Source organism: Hemiscyllium ocellatum, chromosome 37, assembly GCF_020745735.1.
Source record: "Hemiscyllium ocellatum isolate sHemOce1 chromosome 37, sHemOce1.pat.X.cur, whole genome shotgun sequence".
Classification (NCBI taxonomy): Eukaryota; Metazoa; Chordata; class Chondrichthyes; order Orectolobiformes; family Hemiscylliidae; genus Hemiscyllium; species Hemiscyllium ocellatum.
This window is the reverse complement of record NC_083437.1, coordinates 38663285-38684936: the sequence shown is the minus strand read 5'-3', so window position 1 is coordinate 38684936 and position 21652 is coordinate 38663285. Positions and strand designations below refer to the sequence as shown.

Here is a 21652-nt window from a genome sequence, read left to right as displayed (position 1 = left end):
CTAATACTTGATGCAGGGAGCTGTAGATTTTTCTTTGTTTCCTTGTCCAAATATGACCCCAGTTTATGTGTGGATCATTTTGAGTAAAATGACAGATTTGAAATCTGTGTGGTAGCAATTCAAGCAGATGGTCGACTAATGCCTGTAATGCATGTGGTCGAACAATGACTAATTTGCTTGTTTATTCCAGGAGTTACAAAAGCTGTTGATAACATCAATACATTAATAGCACCTGAGCTGATTAAGCAGGTAGGTTTTATGTTGTCCTACCTGCTCTGTTGAATATTCTTGTGCTTTTTCTCACAATTGATCAGAGATATCTAGTTCTATCAATTAGATTCAGGTTGTGTCTAAAATCCTGTTTGTAATGGAAGTGGTTCCACGTCATGGCAATTTTGACCTCATTGGTGCAGTAAGTTAGAATGGGCAGCAACAAAACTGACGCTAAGTCACCCTGTCTCTGACCTCCTTTCAAAATTGCAAAATCACAAGTGATAAAATTGTCTGAGAGTCTTGCAAAACGGTGAAACCCTTCCAAATAGCACTGCGGGTATCCCAAAGGATTGCAGCAGTTTCAGAAGGCAGCTTACTACCATCTTCGACAGGGCAGTTGGGGATAGAGAATAAACGTTGGCCTTAGCAACAATGTCCACATCCCGTGAACAAATTTTAAAAGAAGTACCGTAAGCTGTCAGCCGCGTCCATCAAGGAAGGGTCAGTAATATGTCTCATTGGTGGTGGAGTTCAACCTCCTTGTAGGCAGATTTAATGGATGGCTGTTTCAACCTATGTTTTGCTTTCCTTAATGCCATTTACTTAATGCCAGAGGTAAGGGAGGGATTTGGACTTGCATTAATCGAACAGGATAGAATCCCAACAATGTGGAAGCAGGCCATCCGGCCCATCAAGTGCACACTGACCCTCTGAAGAGCAGTCCAAAGATGTGCGGGTCAGGTGAATTGGCCATGCTAAATTGCCCGTAGTGTTAGGTAAAGGGGTAAATGTAGGGATATGGTGGGTTGAGCGTTGGCGGGTCATTGTGGACTTGTTGGGCTGAAGGGCTTGTTTCCACACTAAGTAATCTCATCTAATCTAATCCCACCCAGAGCCACTCCTCTTATCTAATCCCCATATTTCCCATGGCTAATCCACCTCGCCTAATGCACACCCCTGGACACTACAGGGCAACTTAGCATGGCCAACCCACCTAACTTGCACAGCTTTGGACTGTGAGAGGAAACTCAAGTAGACACTGGGAGGACGTGTAAACTCCACACAGACAGTCACCCGAGGCTGGGATTGAACCCAGGCCCTTGGTGCTGTGAGGCCGCAGTGCCAACCACTGAGCCACCCTGCTACCCAGTTGCCAGATAGACGTGAGCAAAGGTCTACAGCTTATATTACTCTATTAAAAATTTGTTCATGAGATGTGGACATTGCTGGTAAAGCCAGTGTTTATTCTCTATCCCCCATCCCCACCCTCCTCTCATTTATCTCTCCACCTTGCTTATATTCCTGATGAAGGGCTTTTTTCCGAAACGTCGATTTTCCTGCTCCTCGGATGCTGCCTGAACTGCTGTGCTTTTCCAGCACCACTCTAATCTAGAATCTGGTTTCCAGCATCTGCAGTCCTTGTTTTCACCTTTTATTCTCTATCCTTAATTGCCCTGAATAAGATGGTGGTGAGCTGCTTTCTAAACTGCTGCAGTTCTTTGAGTTACCAGAGGTATTACTAACCCCATTACACTGGATGGCTGGCCTTCAATCCTGATGCTCACTCTTAAAGTGAATGGAACGTTACTATGATTCTAAGTTTACTTTTACCCAGTTCAACCACGGCAGTGGTAGTTTAGACTACTTAGAGATTAAAACCATGGTGAAATATGTATTTAATAGTGTCATTTAATCACATTTGATAACAGCAATATGATTTTTTTTTGAAGATTTACTCTCGCTCCACGTATTTGACTATCATTTCGAAAACATTTGATAATGACCTGGTTAATATTGCTGAACTGCAGAAGCTCAACTTGACTTCTGCCAGACACAAAATAACAACATTTAAAATGGTTAATGATCATTCTTTGGAAACCTACTATTGCAGGAAATTTGAATTCAAGCACAAATGCCAGAATTATCCAGTAGGTCTGCAGTATCTGAAAACATTTTTAAAAATTGCATTGAACTTAAAAGGAATTTGCTTTTGATGAAAGGCTACTTTTCTCTAAGGTTGTTGGATGTGTTGCCAACATTGTCAGATTTTGATTTTTAACAAAACATCAATGGAATCCATGCCAGAATGTGATAGCACCTTGAGTTCCCAAAAGTATTCAAATACCTTTTATCCTCAATGTCTGTTCAACATCAGTGTGGAGAAATGACTCTTAAGTATACCAGCATTTCAAGGTTTACATGAATAATGCACAGAGGGACTAGATCAGCTTTTCAGAACAAATGCAGTAAAATGATTTATAATCCTTTCCTTTTTCCCATTGGACATTGTAAATGCAGCAGAAAGAGTGTAGATTTAAAAGCCATGTAATTTTTTTAAAAATCTATTTTCCCTATTACTTGAGAAGACATGTACATTACCTCCTTTATGCAAGCAACCTCTGGAGGGTTAATGCCTCACCAAGTGAGCATGCTTGAATTCATCTACGGCCAATGTTAGTTAATGAACAGGATAAATTGCTGAGCACAGCGTGCTAGATTAGGATAGATGGACTAAAACTCTGGCCCCCAACCCTGTCCCAGCCCATTGTCCAATACTAGCTATTTTAACACCTGTCAAATGGAGAAATTAAATTTAAAATGTATCTCTCAAATTTTAAATTTAGTGTTGATTTTGTTCTCTGTGCACCTTCTCTGTAGCCGTAACATTGTATTGTTCACTCTGTTCTATTACCCTAATGCATTTTGTATGGTATGATCTGCCTGTACTACGTGCAAAACAAGACTTTTCACTGTACCAGGGTGTATGTGACAAAAATAAATCAAATCAAATCAAATCAAATGTATCCAGTATTGTAGTGAAAAATGTTCATTTCAACCAGCAGAAAACTGGAACGTCTTAAAGTCCTTGTAGAAATTCAATTTTTGCCGATTTTTGAAGGTCCCAGAGACAGAGAAATATTTTGCCTAAATGGTCTAGATGGGTGTAAGCACATTCTTGCTCCTAGATACCAAAGGATACTGTCAGAATCCATTTAAGTAGATTGAACACTTTTTGGAATATCTTTTCCAAATCAGCTATTGCTAAAGTTATTTTTGTAAAACATTTTTGTCGTGGCTTCCCATTAAAACTGTATGTTTCTGTCCACATTAAGTTGACACTAAACTTCTGGGCTGTTTGTTTTCTTAATCATTGACAAGCTGTTTGAACTTTGATTTGGATATAGGTTTCTCAGGCTGTTCTTTCAAGGTCTATTTGTATTTTTACATTTTAACTTCTGGCATGATAACTTGGCTCTTACCAGGTAACATGACTTATTTTTGTAATTGCTCCAAGTGACCCATTGTTGGTTTAATTGTCTTTGAAATGAAGTAGCACTCCCTCTTTCTGCATTCATATTATTGTTTAATATTAAAAAGAAACGCTAACCCAACAAAGCTAAGTTTGCAAAAACGTGCATGGCAAACTTCAAAACTCACTTTTGGAAAACCAAGTCTAAGATTTTGGACGCAATATAAATTGAAACTAGGATATCCAAGAGTGGGGGATGGGAACCAAAGAGCAGCAAAGATTTGAATTTTGCATTAGTTATAAAGTCATAGGGCTGTGTAGCACAGAAACAGACCCTTCGGTCCAGCTTGTCCATACCGACCAGATATCCTAAATTATCTATTCCCAACTGACAGCATTAGACCCATATCCCTCTAAACTCTTCCTATTCATGTACACATCCAAATGCCTTTTCAATGTTGTAATTCTATCACCGTTCCTCTGGCAGCTCATTCCAAACTCTGCATGAGAAGTTGCCCCTCAGGTCTTTTCCCTCTCACCTTAAACCTTTGCCCTCTAGTTTTGGACTCCTCCACCCTAGGAAAAAGACCTTGGCTATTCACCTTATCTATGCCCCTCATGATTTTATAAACCTTTTATAAGGTCACCCCTCAGCCTTCGACACTTCAGGGAATACAGCCCCTGCCTCTTCAGCTTCTCCCTATAGCTCAAACCCTCCAACGCCAGCAACATGCTTATAAATGTTTACTGAACCCTTTCCAGTTTCACAATATCCTTCCTGTAGCGTAGTGACCAGATTAAACACAAAAGTGGCCTAGCTAATGTCCTGTACAGCTGCAATATTACCTGCCAACTCCTATATTCAATGCACTGACTAGTAAAGGCAAGGGTGCCAAATGCTTTCTTCATTATCCTGTCTACTTGGACTCAAGGAAATGTGAACCTGCACCCCAATGTCTCTTTGTTCAGCGACACTCCCTAGGACCTTACCAATAAGTGTATAAGCCCTGCTGAGTTGATTTATGTCCCTTACAGGACATTTCGCTTGCTTGCTTTACTTGCATTCACTTTGGTACAAAAGAAGTTGACAAATGTCAAGGTAACTCCTGTTATTTTTTAATTCATGGGATGAGGGCATCGCTGGCTTGGTCAGTATTTATTGCAATAATTAGCCAGAGGTCAGTTAAAAGTCAGCCATATTACTGTAGGTCTGCAGTCACATGGAGGTCAGACCAGGTCATGATGGCAGTGTTCTTCACTGAAGGATATTTTTTTCTGATAATCAGGCAATGTATTCACAGTCATTATTAGACTCTTAGTTCCAGATTTTTATTTAATACAAATGCCACCATCTGTTGCGGCAGGATTCAAGTCCAGATTCCCAGGATATTACCTGCGCCTCAGGATTAACAAGCCAGCAATAATGCCACAGGCCATTGCTCCCACTATGCCACCCCTTCGCTGTTTACTTAGCTACAAGAATAGTTTGCTGACATGCGTTGGGCAACTTTGCCATTTTGCACTGATATTGGTTCCAATTCTGCGATTTAAAAACTGGTGAAAGTAATACTCAAAAGACATTATAAAGGACAATTTAAAATAGCAGATATAGGATCTGAAAATGGACCATATTTTTCAATAGATTACCACCATTGGACATCATATAAAATAATAGTTGCGGCCATTGAGAGTCAGAGTTGTACAGCAGGGAAACAGACTCTTTGGTCCAACCAGTTCGTGCTGACCATAATCCCAAACTGAACTAGTCCCACCTGCCTGAGCTTGGACCATATCCCTCCAAACCTTCACTATTCATGTACTTACCTAACTCTGTTTTAAATGTTATAACTATACCCACATCCACCACTTCCTCTGGAAGTTTATTCCATATACAAACTGCTGTCTGTTTGTGCCCTTGTGTCTTTTTAAAATCTTTCTCCTGTCCTTTTGAAAGTATGCCCGAGTCTTAAAATCCTTCTCCCTAGGGAAAAGGCACCTGCCATCACCTTATCTATACCCCTCTTGATTTTATAAGCCTCTATTAGGCCGTATCTCAACCTCCTATGCTCCAGTGAAAAAAGTCCCAGTCTATCTAGCATTTCCTTATAACACAAACCTTCCATTCCCGGTAACATCCTGATAAGTCTTTTTCTGAACCTTCTCCAGCTTAGTAATATCCTTCCTATAACAGGGTAAGCAGAATTGAAAATAGTAATTTAGAAGAGGCCTCAACATAACATCCCAACTCCTATACTCAAACGACTAAGCAATGAAGGCAAGCATGCTAAACACCCTATTGTTCTTAATCACCCTGTTGATATCATAGAATCCCTACAGTGTGGAAACAGGCCCTTTGGCCCAACAAGGAAAGGTAAGAGAGGTAGGCAGCTAGAGCAGGAGTCTTTTGTGGATATACCCGTTTCAAATAGGTATGCTGTTTTTGAAAATGTAGGGGGTGATGGATTCTCAGGGGAACGTAGCACAAACAGCCAAGTTTCTGGTATTGAGACTGGCTCTAATGCAAGGAGGGGTTCGTCGGCTTCCAAGAGATCAATTGTGTTAGGGCATTCTGTAGTCCGAGGTACAGACAGACGTTTCTGTGGCCAGCAGAGAAAAAGCAGAATGGTGTGTTGGTTCCCTGGTGCCAGGATCAAGGATGTCTCGGAGAGGGTGCTGAATGTTCTCATGGGGGAGAGGGGCCAGCAGGAGGTCATTGTCAACATTGGAACCAATGACATTGGAAGAGAAACGGTTGAGACTCTGAAGGGAGATTACAGAGAGTTAGGTAGAAATTTAAAAAGGACGTCCTCAAGGGTAGTAATATCTGGATTACTCCCAGTGCTACGAGCTAGTGAGGGCAGGAATAGGAGGATAGAGCAGATGAATGCATGGCTGAGGAGCTGGTGTATGGGAGAAGGATTCACATTTTTGGATCATTGGAATCTCTTTTGGGGTAGAAGTGACGTATACAAGAATGACGGATTGCACCTAAATTGGAAGGGGACTAATATACTGGCAGGGAAATTTGCTAGAACTGCTTGGGAGGATTTAAACTAAAGGTCGGGGGCGGGGGGGGTGGAACCCAGGGAGATAGTGAGGAAAGAGATGGATTTGAGACGGTACAGCTGAGAACAGAAGTGAGTCAAACAGTCAGGGCAGGCAGGGACAAGGTAGGACTAATAAATTAAACTGCATTTATTTCAATGCAAGGGGCCTAACAGGGAAGGCAGATGAACTCAGAGCATGGTTAGGAACATGGTACTGGGATATCATAGCAATTATGGAAACATGGCTCAGGGATGGGCAGGACTGGCAGCTGAATGTTCCAGGATACAAATGCTACAGGAAGGATAGAAAGGGAGGCAAAAGAGGAGGGGAAGTGGCATTTTTGATAAAGGATAGCATTACAGCTGAGCTGAGGGAGGATATTCCCAGAAATACATCCAGGGAAGTTATTTGGGTGGAACTGAGAAATAAGAAAGGGATGATCCCCTGATTGGGATTATATTATTAAACCCCCCCTCCCCCGCCCCCTCAGTAGTCAGAGGGAAATTGAGAAACAAACATGTAAGAAGATCTCAGCTATCTGTAAGAATAATAGGGTGATTTGGAGATGCTGTTGTTGGACTGGGGTGTACAAAGTTAAAAATCACACAACACCAGGTTATAGTCCAACAGGTTTATTTGGAAGCACACTAGCTTTCGGAGCGACGCTCCTTCATCAGGTGATAGTGGACAGTTCGATTGTAACACAGAATTTATAGCAAAAATTTGCAGTGTGATGTAACTGAAATTATACATTGAAAAATTGATTGTCTGTTAAGCCTTTCATCTGTTAGAATACAGTGATAGTTTCACTTCTTCCATGTGTAAATCACAAAACCTTTTTTGAAAAGTTGTATTCTCAGGTTAGCTGTTAACAATGATGATAGCTAGACAATATGTTGAAGGTGTTAGCCCCCTGTGTTCTCTGTCTATGACCTGATGTTTAGATAAATTCTAATCTAAAAAGTGAGATAACAGAGTTTTACATAAATTCATGCAGTTTTTGAGCTCAGAGTTCTACATGAATGTATGCAGTTTTTGAGTAAAGTGCAATGGAACTCTGCAAGTACAAATTCACCCCACAAAATATATATTTGTGTGTGTGTGTGTGTGTGTGTGTGTGTGTGTGTGTGTGTGTGTGTGTGTGTGTGTGGTGAGTGCAGAGTGTCTTAAGTCTGTGAGGGCGTGCATGTGTGAGTATGAAAAATGAGGTCTGCAGATGCTGGAGATCACAGCTGCAAATGTGTTGCTGGTCAAAGCACAGCAGGTTAGGCAGCATCTCAGGAATAGCATCTATTCCTGAGATGCTGCCTAACCTGCTGTGCTTTGACCAGCAACACATTTGCATGTGTGAGTATGGGAGTGTGTGTGTCTATAAAGGTGTGTGTGGGTGTCTGTGTGCGCTTCTGTGTGTACTTGTGTCCGTATGTATGTGAGGGTGTGTGTGTAGGAATATCTGTGTGTGTGTGTAGTGCAATGGTGATCACCTGTAATGTGACATGAACACAAGGTCCCAGTTGAGGCCCTCCCTATGGGTACCGAACTTAGCTATCAGCCTCTGCTCGGCCACTTTCCTCGGCTGCCTGTACTGAAGTCCACCTTGGAAGATGGTCACCCAAAAGTCCGAGGCTGAATGTCCTGGACCACTGAAGTGTTCCCCGACTGAGAGGGAACCCTCCTGTCTGTTGATTGTTGTGTGGTGCCCATTCATCCATTGTAGCGTAATAGGGTGGTTATGGTAGGGGATTTTTACCTTTCCAAACATTGACTGGGACTGCCATAGCGTTAAAGGTTTAGATGGAGAGGAATTTCTTAAGTCTGTACAAGACAATTTTCTGATTCAGTATGTGGATGTACCTACTAGAGAAGGTGCAAAACTTGACCTACTCTTGGGAAATAAGGCAGGGCAGGTGACTAAGGTGTCAGTGGTGGAGCACTTTGGGGCCAGTGACCATAATTCTATTTGGTTTAAAATAGTGATGGAAAAGTATAGACCAGATCTAAAAGTTGAAGTTCTAAATTGGAGAAAGGCCAATTTTGACGGTATTAGGCAAGAACTTTCAAAAGTTGATTGGAGGCAGATGTTTGCAGGTAAAGGAATGGCTGGAAAATGGGAAGCCTTCAGAACTGAGATAACAAGAATCCAGAGAAAGTATATTCCTGTCAGGGTGAAAGGGAAGGCTGGTAGCTATAGGGAATGCTGGATGACTAAAGAAATTGAGGGTTTGGTTAAGAAAAAGAAGGAAGTATATTTCAGGTACAGACAGGATAGTTCGAGTGAATCCTTAGAGTATAAAGAGCAGTAGGAGTATACTGAAGAGGGAAATCAGGAGGGCAAGACGGGGACATGAGATAGCTTTGGCAAATAGAATTAAGGAGAATCCAAAGGGGTTTTACAAATATATTAAGGACAAAAGGGTAACTAGGGAGAGAATAGGGCCCCTCAAAGATCAGCAAGGCAGTCTTTGTGTGGAGCCACAGAAAATGGGGAGATACTAAATGATTACTTTGCATCAGTATTTACTGTGGAAAAGGATATGGAAGATATAGACTGTAGGGAAATAGATGGTGACAATTTGCAAAATGTCCAGATTACAGAGGAGGAAGTGCTGGATGTCTTGAAACAGTTAAAGATGGATATATCACCAGAACCTGATCAGGTGTACCCGAGAACTCTGTGGGAAGCTAGAGAAGTGATTGCTGGGTCTCTTGCTGAGATATTTGTATCATCGATAGTCACAGGTGAGGTGCCGGAAGATTGGAGGTTGGCAAACGTAGTGCCACTGTTTAAGAAAGGTGGTAAGGACAAGCCAGGGAACTATAGACCAGTGAGCCTGACGTCGGTGGTGGGCAAGTTGTTGGAGGCAATCCTTAGGGACAGGATGTACATGTATTTGGAAAGGCAAGGACTGATTCGGAATAGTCAACATGGCTTTGTGCGTGGGAAATCATGTCTCACAAACTTGATTGAGTTTTTTGAAGAAGTAACAAAGAAGATTGAGGGCAGAGCAGTAGATGTGATCTATATGGACTTCAGTAAGGCGTTCAACAAGGTTCTCCATGGGAGACTAATTAGCAAGGTTAGATCTCATGGAATACATGGAGAACTCCCCATTTGGATACAGAACTGGCTCAAAGGTAGAAGACAGAGGATGGTGATGAAGGGTTGTTTTTCAGACTGGAGGCCTGTGACCAGTGAAGTGCCACAAGGATTGGTGCTGGGTCCTCTACTTATTGTCATTTACATAAATGATTTGGATGCAAGCATAAGAGTTATCTTTAGTAAGTTTGCAGATGACACCAAAGTTGGAGGTGTAATGGACAGCGAAGAGCGTTACCTCAGATTACAACAGGATCTGGACCAGATGGGCCAATGGGCTGAGAAGTGGCAGATGGAGTTTAATTCAGATAAATGCAAGGTGCTGCATTTTGGGAAAGCAAATCTTAGCAGGGCTTATTCACTTAATGGTAAGGTCCTAGGGAGTGTTGCTGAACAAAGAGACCTTGGAGTGCAGGTTCATAGCTCCTTGAAAGTGGAGTCGCAGGTAGATAGGATAGTGAAGGCGGCGTTTGGTATGCTTTCCTATATTGGTCAGAGTATTGAGTACAGGAATTGGGAGGTCATGTTGCAGCTGTACAGGACATTGGTTAGGCCACCGTTGGAATATTGCGTGCAATTCTAGTTTCCTTCCTATCGGAAAGATGTGAAACTTGAAAGAGTTCAGAAAAGATTTACAAGGATATTTCCAGGGTTGGAGGATTTGAGCTACAGGGAGAGGCTGAACAGGCTGGGGCTGTTTTCCCTGGAGAGTCCAAGGCTGAGGGGTGACCTTATAGAGGTTTACAGAATTATGAGGGGCATGGATAGGGTAAATAGACAAAGTCTTTTCCCTGGGGTCGGGGAGTCCAGAACTAGAGGGCATAGGTTTAGGGTGAGAGGGGAAAGATATAAAAGAGACCTAAGGGGCAACTTTTTCACGCAGAGGGTGGTACGTGTATGGAATGAGCTGTCAGAGGAAGTGGTGGGGGTCTGGTACAATTGCAACATTTAAGAGGCATTTGGATGGGTATATGAATAGGAAGGGTTTGGAGGGATATGGGCCAGGTGCTGGCTGGTGGGACTAGATTGGGTTGGGATATCTGGTCGGCATGGACCGAAGGGTCTGTTTCCATGTTGTACATCTCTATGACTCTATGTCCACACTGACCCTGTGAAGAACAACTCACTCACACCCGCTCCTGTTCCTACTATCCTATATTTACTAATGCACCTAACCTACACATCCCTGAACAATATGGGACAATATAGCATGGCCAATTCACCTGACCTGCACATCTTTTGGATTGTGGGAGGGAACCGGAGCACCTGGAGGAAATCCATGCAGACACGAGGAGAACGTGCAAACTCCACACAGTCAGTCACCTGAGGCTGGAATCTTGTGAGGCAACAGCGCTAACCACTGAGCCACCGTGCCGCCCCCCACTTTGGTCTCTCCATCCTACAATGCTGACTGTCCTGAAATGCAGTTAGATTACTCCTGCTATTCCTCACCCTTCCCAGATATCCATGAATATTTCATTCCTTCATCAATTTCATATTGGGAATTATGCTGGGAACATATCGAATATGTTTCCACAACCCAGGGTTCATTTCCAAATTCTAACTGCTCATTTGTGTTTTTTTAAAGAAACTTTCCTCATATCTCCATATGTCTAAATTGCTCTCTTATTACTATTGGCATGCTATGATGCATCTTAATGTGCATGAGGTTTAAAACAATTAACCTCCCAGTCGAAAAATTGGTTGATAATCATTAAAATAAGAATGATGTGCATGGTTCCCATGAATATTATTTTAGTATTCACATTAGTGTGATGCTGCTACGTTTTATGGTTACGAAGTTTTTTTCACTTGTTTTTGCTCTCGATTTATTATGTTAACAGCACTGTGTATTTTTGAGCTTTTTATCCATTTGTATTATAGTCTGTAATATGCAACAGTTCATCTGAAATATGTATTCCTGTGGTTTTAGTTGATTGCTTGAATGAAGCAAGATCTTAATACAGTATCTAATATTGCACGGGTCCAAACCACAGCCTTTTGATGTTATGCTGCTAAATACTGGATTAATGGATGAGGCAAAGATGAGGAACAAATGAGAAGTGATGGCAGTTGCGTAATCCACAATGAGCAGTGGGTATTAAGTTATGCATTCTGGTTGTTACTAAGGCAGTAGTTTTGTCATGCAATTATATCAATCCTATGATTTCACATCAAAGCAGGTATCTAAGCAATAAGCTTACCGTCAATGTGAAGCATTTTCCCTTCTCGCCAATGCAAACATGCTTTTGCTTCCTGGGTGATAACCTGCATTCCAACAAGTATGGAGTGGGATGATTTTACCCCCACCAGAGGGTGTGAGGAGATGTGTAAAATATGACAGGGTAGCAAGCCCATCAATTCTAATCAACCTCTGACCCTTTCCCTATAACACAGCGGATGAGTGGGCACTAACCTTAGCTGCCTGCCTGCCACTTTGAGAGAATCGGTGGACAATGAAGCTTGTCACTGAGTCCATCGACTGTATATCACACTACCCATGACACAAAACATTTTGGGGGGGGGGGAGGGAGTGAGCAGATGTGAGAAGCCCACTTTGGGAATTAAAAATGTTTATTTTGCAAAGGCAAGAAGAAAGACATTTGATAGGGTTCCCCATGATAGGCTATTACACAAAATGGTGAAAACAATGACAGCAGATGCTGGAAACCAGATTCTGGATTAGTGGTGCTGGAAAAGCACAGCAGTTCAGGCAGCATCTGAGGAGCAGGAAAATCTGCATTTTGGGCAAAAGCCCTTCATCAGGAATAAAGGCAGAGAGCCTAAAGCGTGGAGAGATCAGCTAGAGGAGGGTGGGGGTGGGAGAAAGTAGCATGGAGTACAATAGGTGAGTGGGGGAGGGATGAAGGTGATAGGTCAGGGAGGAGAGGGTGGAGTGGATAGGTGGAAAGGAAGATAGGCAGGTAGGACAAGTCATGGGGACAGTGCTGAGCTGGAAGTTTGGAACTAGGGTGAGGTGGGGGAAGGGGAAATGAGGAAATTGTTGAAGTCCACATTGATGCCCTGGGGTTGAAGTGTTCCGAGGCAGAAGATGAGGCGTTCTTCCTCCAGGCGTCTGGTGGTGAGGGAGCGGCGGTGAAGGAGGCCCAGGACCTCCATGTCCTCGGCAGAGTGGGAAGGGGGAGTTGAAATGTTGGGCCACGGGGCGGTGTGGTTGATTGGTGCGGGTGTCCTGGAGATGTTCCCTAAAACGCTCTGCTAGAGGCGTCCAGAATCCCCAATGTAGAGGAGACCGCATTGGGGGCAACGGATACAATAAATGATATTGGTGGATGTGCTGGTAAAACTTTGGATGTGGAAGGCTCCTTTAGGGCCTTGGATGGAGGTGAAGGAGGAGATGTGGGTGCAGATTTTGCAATTCCTGTGGTGGCAGGGGAAGATGCCAGGATGGGAGGGTGGGTTGTAGGGGGAGTGGACCTGACCAGGTAGTCACGGAGGGAATGGTCTTTGCGTAAGGCGAAAAAGGGTGGGGAGGGAAATATATTCCTGGTGGTGGGGTCTTTTTGGAGGTGGCGGAAATGTCGGTGGATGATTTGGTTTATGCGAAGGTTTGTAGGGTGGAAGGTGAGCACCAGGGGCGTTTTGTCTTTGTTATGGTTGGAGGGGTGGGGTCTGAGGGTGTAGGTGCAGGATGTGGACGAGATGCGTTGGAGGGCATCTTTAACCACGTGGGAAGGGAAATTGCGGTCTGTAAAGAAGGAGGCCATCTGGTGTGTTTTGTGGTGGAAATGGTCCTCCTGAGAGCAGATACTTGGAGGCGGAGGAATTGGGAATATGGGATGGCATTTTTGCAAGAGATAGGGTGGGAAGAGGTGTAATCCAGGTAGCTGTGGGAGTCGGTGGGTTTATAAAAAATGTCAGTGTCAAGTCGGTCATTATTAATGGAGATGACGAGGTCCAGGAAGGGGAGGGAGGTGTCAGAGATGGTCCAGGTAAATTTAAGGTCAGGGTGGAATGTGTTGGTGAAATTGATGAATTGCTCAACCTCCTCGCAGGAGCACGAGGTGGCGCCAATGCAGTCATCAATGGAGCAGAGGAAGAGGTGGGGAGTGGTGCCGGTGTAATTACGGAAGATCGACTGTTCTACATAGCCAACAAATAGACAGGCATAGCTGGGGCCCCTACAGGTGCCCATAGCTACCCCTTTGGTCTGGAGGAAGTGGGAGGATTCGAAGGAGAAATTAAGGGTGAGGACCAGTTCGGCCAAACGAATAAGAGTGTCGGTGGAAGGGTACTGTTGGGGACGTCGGGAGAGGAAAAAACAGAGGGCTTGGAGGCCCTGGTCATGGCGGTTGGAGGTGTAGAGGGATTGGATATCCATGGTGAAGATGAGGCGTTGGGGGCCGGGGAAACTGAAGTCTTGGAGGAGGTGGAGGGCATGGGTGGTGTCTCGAATGGATGTGGGGAGTTCCTGGACTAGGGTGGATAGGACAGTGTCGAGGTAGGTAGAGATGAGGTCAATGGGGCAGGAGCATGCTGAGACAATGGGTCGGCCAGGGTGGTCAGGCTTGTGGATCTTGGGAAGGAGGTAGAACCGGGCAGTGCGGGGTTCCTGGACTATGAGTCTGGAAGCTGTGGGTGGGAGATCTCCTGAGGTGATGAGGTTTTGTATGGTCTGGGAGATGATGGTTTGGTGATGGGGGGGTGGGGTCATGGTCGAGGGGGCAGTAGGAAGAGGTGTCCTCGAGTTGGCATTTGGTTTCAGCGGTGTACAAGTCAGTGCGCCAGACTACCACTGCGCCCCCTTTATCCGCTGGCTTAGTGGTGAGGTTGGGATTGGAGGGCTGCGCGTTGTGAGGGTGAGAGGTTGGAGTGGGGGAGGGGGGTAGACAGGTTGAGGCGGTTAATGTCCCGGCGGCAGTTAGAAATGAAGAGGTCGAGGGCTGGTCGAGGCCAGCGCGGGGTGTCCAGGTGGATGCAGTGTGTTGGAGGTGGGCGAAGGGGTGCTTGGAAGGTGGACGGGAGTCCTGATAGTGTAAGTAAGCTCGGAGGCAGAGGTGGTGGAAGAAGTGTTCAATGTCAGAGCGTGTATTAAATTCATTGATGCGTGGACGGAGGGGGATGAAGGTGAGTCCTTTGCTGAGGATTGATCGTTCGTCCTCAGTGAGGGGGAGGTCTGGAGGGATGGTGAAAACTCGGCAGGGCTGGGAACTGGGATCTGGTGTGGGTGTGGAGCTGGGAGTGGGGGCGGAACCTTTAACTGGAGTGGGAATGGTGGTGGGGGGAATGGGGGTGGAGTCATGAGCTGGGGTAGTGTTCCTCTCCGAGTTCTGGGGACCGGGAATGGTGACAGTGGGATCTGTGGGGGGACGTGTCAGCAGAATGCAGGTGAGTGGCGGTGGGTCGGAAGTGGTGGTAGACATGGCAGTAGGGGTGGCGGACGTCACTGAGTGTGTGACATGAGCGATGATGTGAGGGGTGGAAGTGATGTCAGGTGTGATGCATGAGGAATTGTGAGGGGCGGAAGTGGCTGTGGGAGCCCAGGCTGACTGGCTGAAACAGGAGTGTTAACACCCTGTTCATTCTGAGAGCTGCCTCTGAGGGAGCTGGATTAGTGAGACTGAAATATTCTCCACTTTTCTGTATTAAGGAAGGAAGAGGAGACTGAAATAAAAAAAGGAGAGTCAGAGGTTCTGTTCGCTCTGAGAGAGCTGGATCAGTGTCAAGGACTCTCCCCGTGTAAATAAAGGGTGACTTTGTGATGGGATACCGGCCTCTGTGGAGTTATTTCAACCTCCCTTCCCAAAATATTCTCTAATGATCTCTAATTTAAAGCTAAAGTCACCATAACTCCCCCAGATGATAGGGCAGCTCTCTCATTAAAAGAGACATCTCCCCTCAGGCAAGGGATGCCCTTCATAATAAAGTCAGCCCAGTGCAGGAATCAAACCCATATTGTTGGTACCACTCTGTGTTGTGAATCCGCTGATCAACCAATTGAACTAACCAGATATGCGCTTTAGTGTTCTGAGCAATCAATGCCTTGACTCATTAAGGTGTTGGTTTTGATTGAATCTAATCTTTGGAGTGGATTTTGGCAAAATGTAATTCTTCTGTTTCCCACCTCATTTACAATTTTCAGTTGTTTTTAACCCAAACCCAGGTTTCATTAATCACCTGTTGAAGGCAGTTGCATCTTATCTGACATTTTTGTTTCCCTTCCCAACAGCATGTAAATGTTATCGAACAGGAGAAAATTGACAAGCTGATGCTGGCAATGGATGGCACAGAGAATAAATGTAGGTGTGCATGTTTCTAAGGCAGGTCTCAGTAAGCCTGCTAAGCCAATGGAAATCTAATATACTCATGCAATTTTATGCCTTCTTCTGTAATTAAGTTTTTAAGGGCAACTTTTTAAAATCAACCTTCACAGCAAATTAACTTTAGATCACAGAATGATGGGTGCGAGATAGAATTTGTTTTTAATTGATAATTTTTGAGGCTAGTTCAATGTCTCGCCAAAAGGCTATCGTATATGTACAATGAGGGTCTATGTCAAAAGGCAGTGGTAGGTGCCAACTTTATCCATCATCCAAGGAATAGGAAATTCAACGTTTCGGGCATAAGCCCTTCATCAGGAATGAGGAGAGGGTGCCAGGCAGGTTAAGCTGGCACCCTCTCCTCATTCCTGATGAAGGGCTTATGCCCGAAACGTCGAATTTCCTATTCCTTGGATGCTGCCTGACCTGCTGTGCTTTAACCAGCAACACATTTTCAACTGTGATCTCCAGCATCAGCAGACCTCATTTTTTACCCGCCAACTTTATCCATGCCCACAGGTGTACAAACATGCACACAGTCTTGAGTTTTGTCCCTGAGATATTCTTAAATTCAACATGGTACTTCCTGATGGAATGGGACAAGTCTATTTAATCAATTAAGACATTGGAAGTTGAATATAAATTCAGATTTTCATTATAGAGGATCCATTCTGAAACTGGAGTTTGATCTCTGATGAGTGGTCAAACATCTGATCGAGACTGAATGAAATCATGAGACAAGTTTTTTTTATATTGGTTCATGGGAGTGGGTGTTGCTGACTAGAGCAGCATTTACCACCCAGAGGTCAGTTTTGAATCAACTACATTGTTATCTGGAGTCACGTGTAGGCCAGACCAGGTAAGGACAGCAGATTTCCCTCCCTCAAGGACATGAGTGAACCAGGTGTTTTTTTACAAGAATCAAGTGGTTATGTGGTCAGCATTAGGCTGGCTTTTTATCCTAAATTTTTATTAAAATCAATTGCTTGATCTTCAATAATTCAAACCCATGTTACAAGAATATTAGAATAACAATAAGACTTGTGAATGCTGGAAATCAGAAACAAACACAGAAATTGTTGGATAAACTTAGCAGGTCTGACAGAATCTGTGGAGAGAAAGCAGAGTTGATGTTTCGGGTCCAGTGATCCTTCTAGTAGGAAGTTGTTATATATGGTGAAGACAAGGGAAAGAGTTTTAAAAGAGCACAGATGGTGGAGATGGGGCCCAGAGAGAGAACAGCTATTAGTCAGACAAAGAGATGGATAATGGTAAGCCAGAGCAGGAGAAGAGCTGATTATAGGAACCATAAGAGGGTGAGAGGGGGTTGGCTGTGCTGAAAGCAGCCCATGTGATAACAAGGCCTGGGGTGGGTATATGACCTAGAAGATGATGTTCAGGCCTGAAAATAGTGGATTTGGTGTTGGTCCTGAAGGCTGCAAGGTCTCCAAGCTGAAAATGAGATGCTATTCTTCCAGCTTGTGCTGAGTACTTTCTGAAGCCCTAAAATAACGACCAGGGAACACTATGATTCCTTTATCTCCCACTCTATCCTCAGCATGTATGTCAAAACGTTAACTCTGTTTTCTCTCCACAGATACTGAGTTTCTGCAGCAATTTCTGTTTTTATCCCTGGGACATTAGCCTAGGTTTCTGGATTACTAGTCCAATACCATTACAACTAGACCACATTGATTGTTGCTAGATTGGTCAATTCCTGTGGTTAAGATCCCTCCTTGGATAATGACAGCTGTTGGTTTTAAGAAGTACCTGGACTAGTCCAGACTAAACCCGTGGACTATAATCTAGTTATGGAGGTGGGCAATGTATGGACCATGTGAAACGCTCCTTCCATCTCTCATACCCTTCTATGCTTTCACAAATGCACAGATTACAATGTAATTTCAACCAACCTCAATATTGAATAGGAACATGCCATTTGAATGTGAGGATGTGGCATACCTCTGATCCATTTCATTCATTCACACAAATCCATTGGCAAGGGCTGCAAGGTAGCAGTTTGGACTTTCCAGGCTTTAAAGCTACATTTAGCATGTATACCCTGCTCCCTCCTTAACTGAGACTGAACCTGGGTCCTGCTGTTCCAAAGCATTCACTACACAAACACCCTCACCTCCCAGGGAGACAGGTTTTTTTCTTGTGAACTGAATTGTGATAGTTTTTATTTGCGTTTTAGCTAAATATGGGGCCAACGCTATTCTGGGCGTTTCGCTGGCTGTGTGTAAAGCTGGAGCTGCGGAGAAAGGAGTGCCCCTTTATCGTCACATTTCCCATCTTGCGGGCAACACACAGGTCATCCTGCCTGTTCCGGTAAGCCTCCGCTTCAGAGCAGTTTGAACAATTATAAGATGGTTTTCTGCAGTTCTGCAAAACAAGTTGGTTTCCACTTTTTGTTGAGGGAGCTGGGGTTCCTTTGTTTTGGTGAAGTCTTTATTCCCATCAGGGACAGAGCCACTAATTCCGACCACTAGTTGGCCTTTTCCTTCCTCATGGGATGGCAACATCGCTGCTGCATTTGGATTGGACTGTGCACCAAGTTTGCTCTGTCGGTCGTTGTAGATTTATTGACTCTCCCAATTGCCAAAATGCAATTTGCTGATCAGAGATTTTGAAAGTAAGCATTTTCTATTTGATTTTGCCCGTGATTTGCCAGTACCAGATCCTTTGCACACATGCAAAGGAAAGCTGATTAGCCTGAATTACAAGGTGCTGTAGCTGTTGAGGCATCCAGACCTTGTCTAGTGTTACAAAAACCTTGTGTTACAGCTCATTAAAAATTTATTGAGGACCCCAAGGCCCTGTTCAAGTGCAGCACATTGTATATATCGCGCTGGGCCATGTAGGCATATATTTATGGGCACTTAAGTAACCAAATACTGATGTTTCAATTAAGGCTGAGAACTGTTCCCATCCAGTGAAATATGACCTCCATTTACCAAAAGGAACTTTGCATTGATTGATTCCTTTGAGGTAAGTTCAGAAACATTGCCAGCTCTTGATTGAAGGATAGGGACAGATAATTCATTTCAGTAGTTTAATTTTTCCTCCTAATTATGCCACTTGAGAATAGCTGTTTCACGCTGTACACAGAGACTCCCAGCTAAGCACTTCCAGGGTCTAAGAAGCAAGTGGTACAGTGTTAGTTCCATGTGTTAAGGTGGACAGGATTGGAATGGGTTGTGTAGCTTAATGCTAAAGAATATTATCATGGTATGTTGCTATGTATGATGATGTGACACTGACCATCAGCAGACACATGCTATTGAGACTGAGAAGACAGAATGAAATAACTGTTTTTGAAGGCTGTAATAAAAAGATTGGTTCTGTCCATTAATATGTAAATATTGGAACACCAAAGAACCAGGCAATATTCTCCCTTTGTTAAGGCAGTGGTAGACTCAGAACAATTGCAGTTTAGTCAAACAAAGTAGCCTCTGCAGTGTAGGTATGAACCTCAACACTCAAACCTTATGGTAGGCAGCATCGATGTGCACGGAGCAATATAGAGTTTTAAATTCATGGAAGTAGGTCAATCCAAGTGTCGAGCTCAAACCAAATTGTGATGGTCATTCCTGGATGTGGGGAATCAGAATCACTTTCATATGAAGTTGAAGTATTCAAATTCAGATTTCTTCAAATGTTTCCTTGGGTCAAGGGAAATAAAAGGAAAAGGGGAAGAAGATTACATGAAGGTGCAACTCCAACTTTGGGAGGTGCAGGCCACTTTTTGTGATGGTACAGATTTGAATTTGGGAGTGAAGTTAGATTTACCAGGATTTGGTCAAAGTCTGAACTAGTTTTGGTGGCTGAAACAGATTTTTTTTTTACTGTAAGTGTTGGTCCTTTTGGCATTGCAAATAGGGTTTTCCACAGTAGGCGTGAAAGAAGATTCCCTGGTTCTGGGCTGCATCAGAAGAATGGCTTACATTATTCCAGCCACTGATAACTCCGATGTAACATTGTCTGTTTGTTTCACCAGGCCTTCAATGTGATAAATGGTGGATCTCATGCTGGTAACAAGTTGGCCATGCAGGAGTTCATGATCCTACCGATTGGTGCTGCCAACTTCAGGGAAGCCATGCGCATTGGCGCTGAGGTGTACCACAACTTGAAGAATGTCATCAAGGACAAGTATGGGAGGGATGCAATTAATGTTGGTGATGAGGGCGGATTTGCACCCAACATCTTGGAAAACAAGGAAGGTAAATTAACACGTTTTTAATCCAAGCTTTAACAGTTAAAGACCACTATCTTGAGCAGCTGTAAGAGTGTTATTTTTAACTGATGCAAGTGAAAGGCTGGATTCTGAGCGTAAGTGGTTTGGATAAAGAACAACTTTATATCTTTATGCTTTATTTATATGGCACCTTTTCATGACACAACTCTAAGAGCTTCACAGCTAATGAAGTACTTGAAAGTGTCATCTCTGTTACAATACAGGGAAATGCAGGAGCTAACTAAAACACAGCAAAGTCCCACAAACAACAATAGGAAGAAATAACTTGATGTTAGAGTTTCAGGGTTTGAAAGTATAGAGGGAGATTTCCTTGGTACCACGGGGAGGTTTACATTGTTCAGATGGACAGGTGATTATTGCAGAAAAGCAGCATCTCCAACAATACACTCCTTCCTTAATCGATCTAGATCATGTGCTGTGGATTTGATTAGGGAGAGAATTCAAACCTCTTCACTGAGACCTTCAGTTGCTGCTTGTGTATTAAGTCTGAGATTTTAAATCTCCTGTTTTAAATCCTTTTGGACCGTCATGGATTTGATAGTGGGCATCCTCGTGTAGTTGGATTTTGGAAGTTCAAAAGAGTTCCTCAGACTGTACACGCCACAATAAACTTCTGTTGAAATGCAGCTTGTTAAACACAAGCTTGAATGTAAAATGTGTAAGTTTGGCACGGTTGAAGAGTGCTGAACTATTGACCTGCTAGATCTCCTTGAGTGCTGAATCTGCAAGACTGGCAAAGCAGCTGTCAACTAGCGATAGCTTACTGCTGCATGGGACACAAGATATATTGCAAAGGCTCTGCCTTGGTTTTAACTTCTCATGTGTTTATACAGCCAGCTTGCAATGATGATTATACGTGGATCAGAATGTGCAAACCGCATGTTAGCTTAAATTGTCATCTGAATTAGAGCTTAAATTTAAGAATTAACAGTGTGATTTAAAGAAGTAGTATCTTGCACTTATTCCAGACGCTGGAGATGAAATGTGTCAAAACCATCCCAACGCCCCAATCTAGGTTTTATTTTCTTCAGTAGTATTGTGCTGGAGTTTGCAATTCCTGATGGAGGTTTGTAATAACTCCATAATCCAGCATTCTCTGGTCTAGCAAACTCAACGGCCTGTCATCCACAATACCTGCAGATTTCCAAACAGCCTGCACTGCTACTGAAAGTTTACAGTACACCAAGAAGGATTTTGAGGCTGGAAGGGCAGTTTAAAGCCGAGTTCCCACCAGGTAACTGCAGTAAAGAAAGTGGAATAGAGAAGGGGAGTTTTAAAAAACTAAATATCAGATTTACAAACAAACTGCAGCAGTTGTTTCATGTGGAGTATCCATGCAGAAGTTTAGAACAAAGGCAATATGAGAGCACATAGAATTCGTTGACGTGCGTATCTGTTAGGGTTACCTTTTCTTTAATCATGGCTTTTTACAGAAGACAACAAAAACTCTAAACTCAAAAATACCTTGCACTTCCTCAAGTCGCAATGCTTCAGAACTAATTATA

General features: G+C 43.5%; 1 protein-coding gene across 4 annotated transcripts in view; it reads left to right on the top strand.

Moving 5' to 3' along the window:
* The window catches only part of eno1a (enolase 1a, (alpha)), an 80867-nt gene that overhangs the window by 33730 nt on the left and 25485 nt on the right, over positions 1–21652 (top strand). For 3 of the 4 annotated variants that reach the window (XM_060852390.1, XM_060852392.1, XM_060852393.1), the window contains exons 4-7: positions 191–249; positions 15799–15868; positions 18087–18220; positions 19890–20112. In XM_060852390.1, coding sequence (XP_060708373.1) covers positions 191–249; positions 15799–15868; positions 18087–18220; positions 19890–20112 — 486 coding nt within the window. The remainder of the gene's footprint in view (positions 1–190; positions 250–15798; positions 15869–18086; positions 18221–19889; positions 20113–21652) is intronic. The other variant, XM_060852391.1, reaches the window with a different exon arrangement.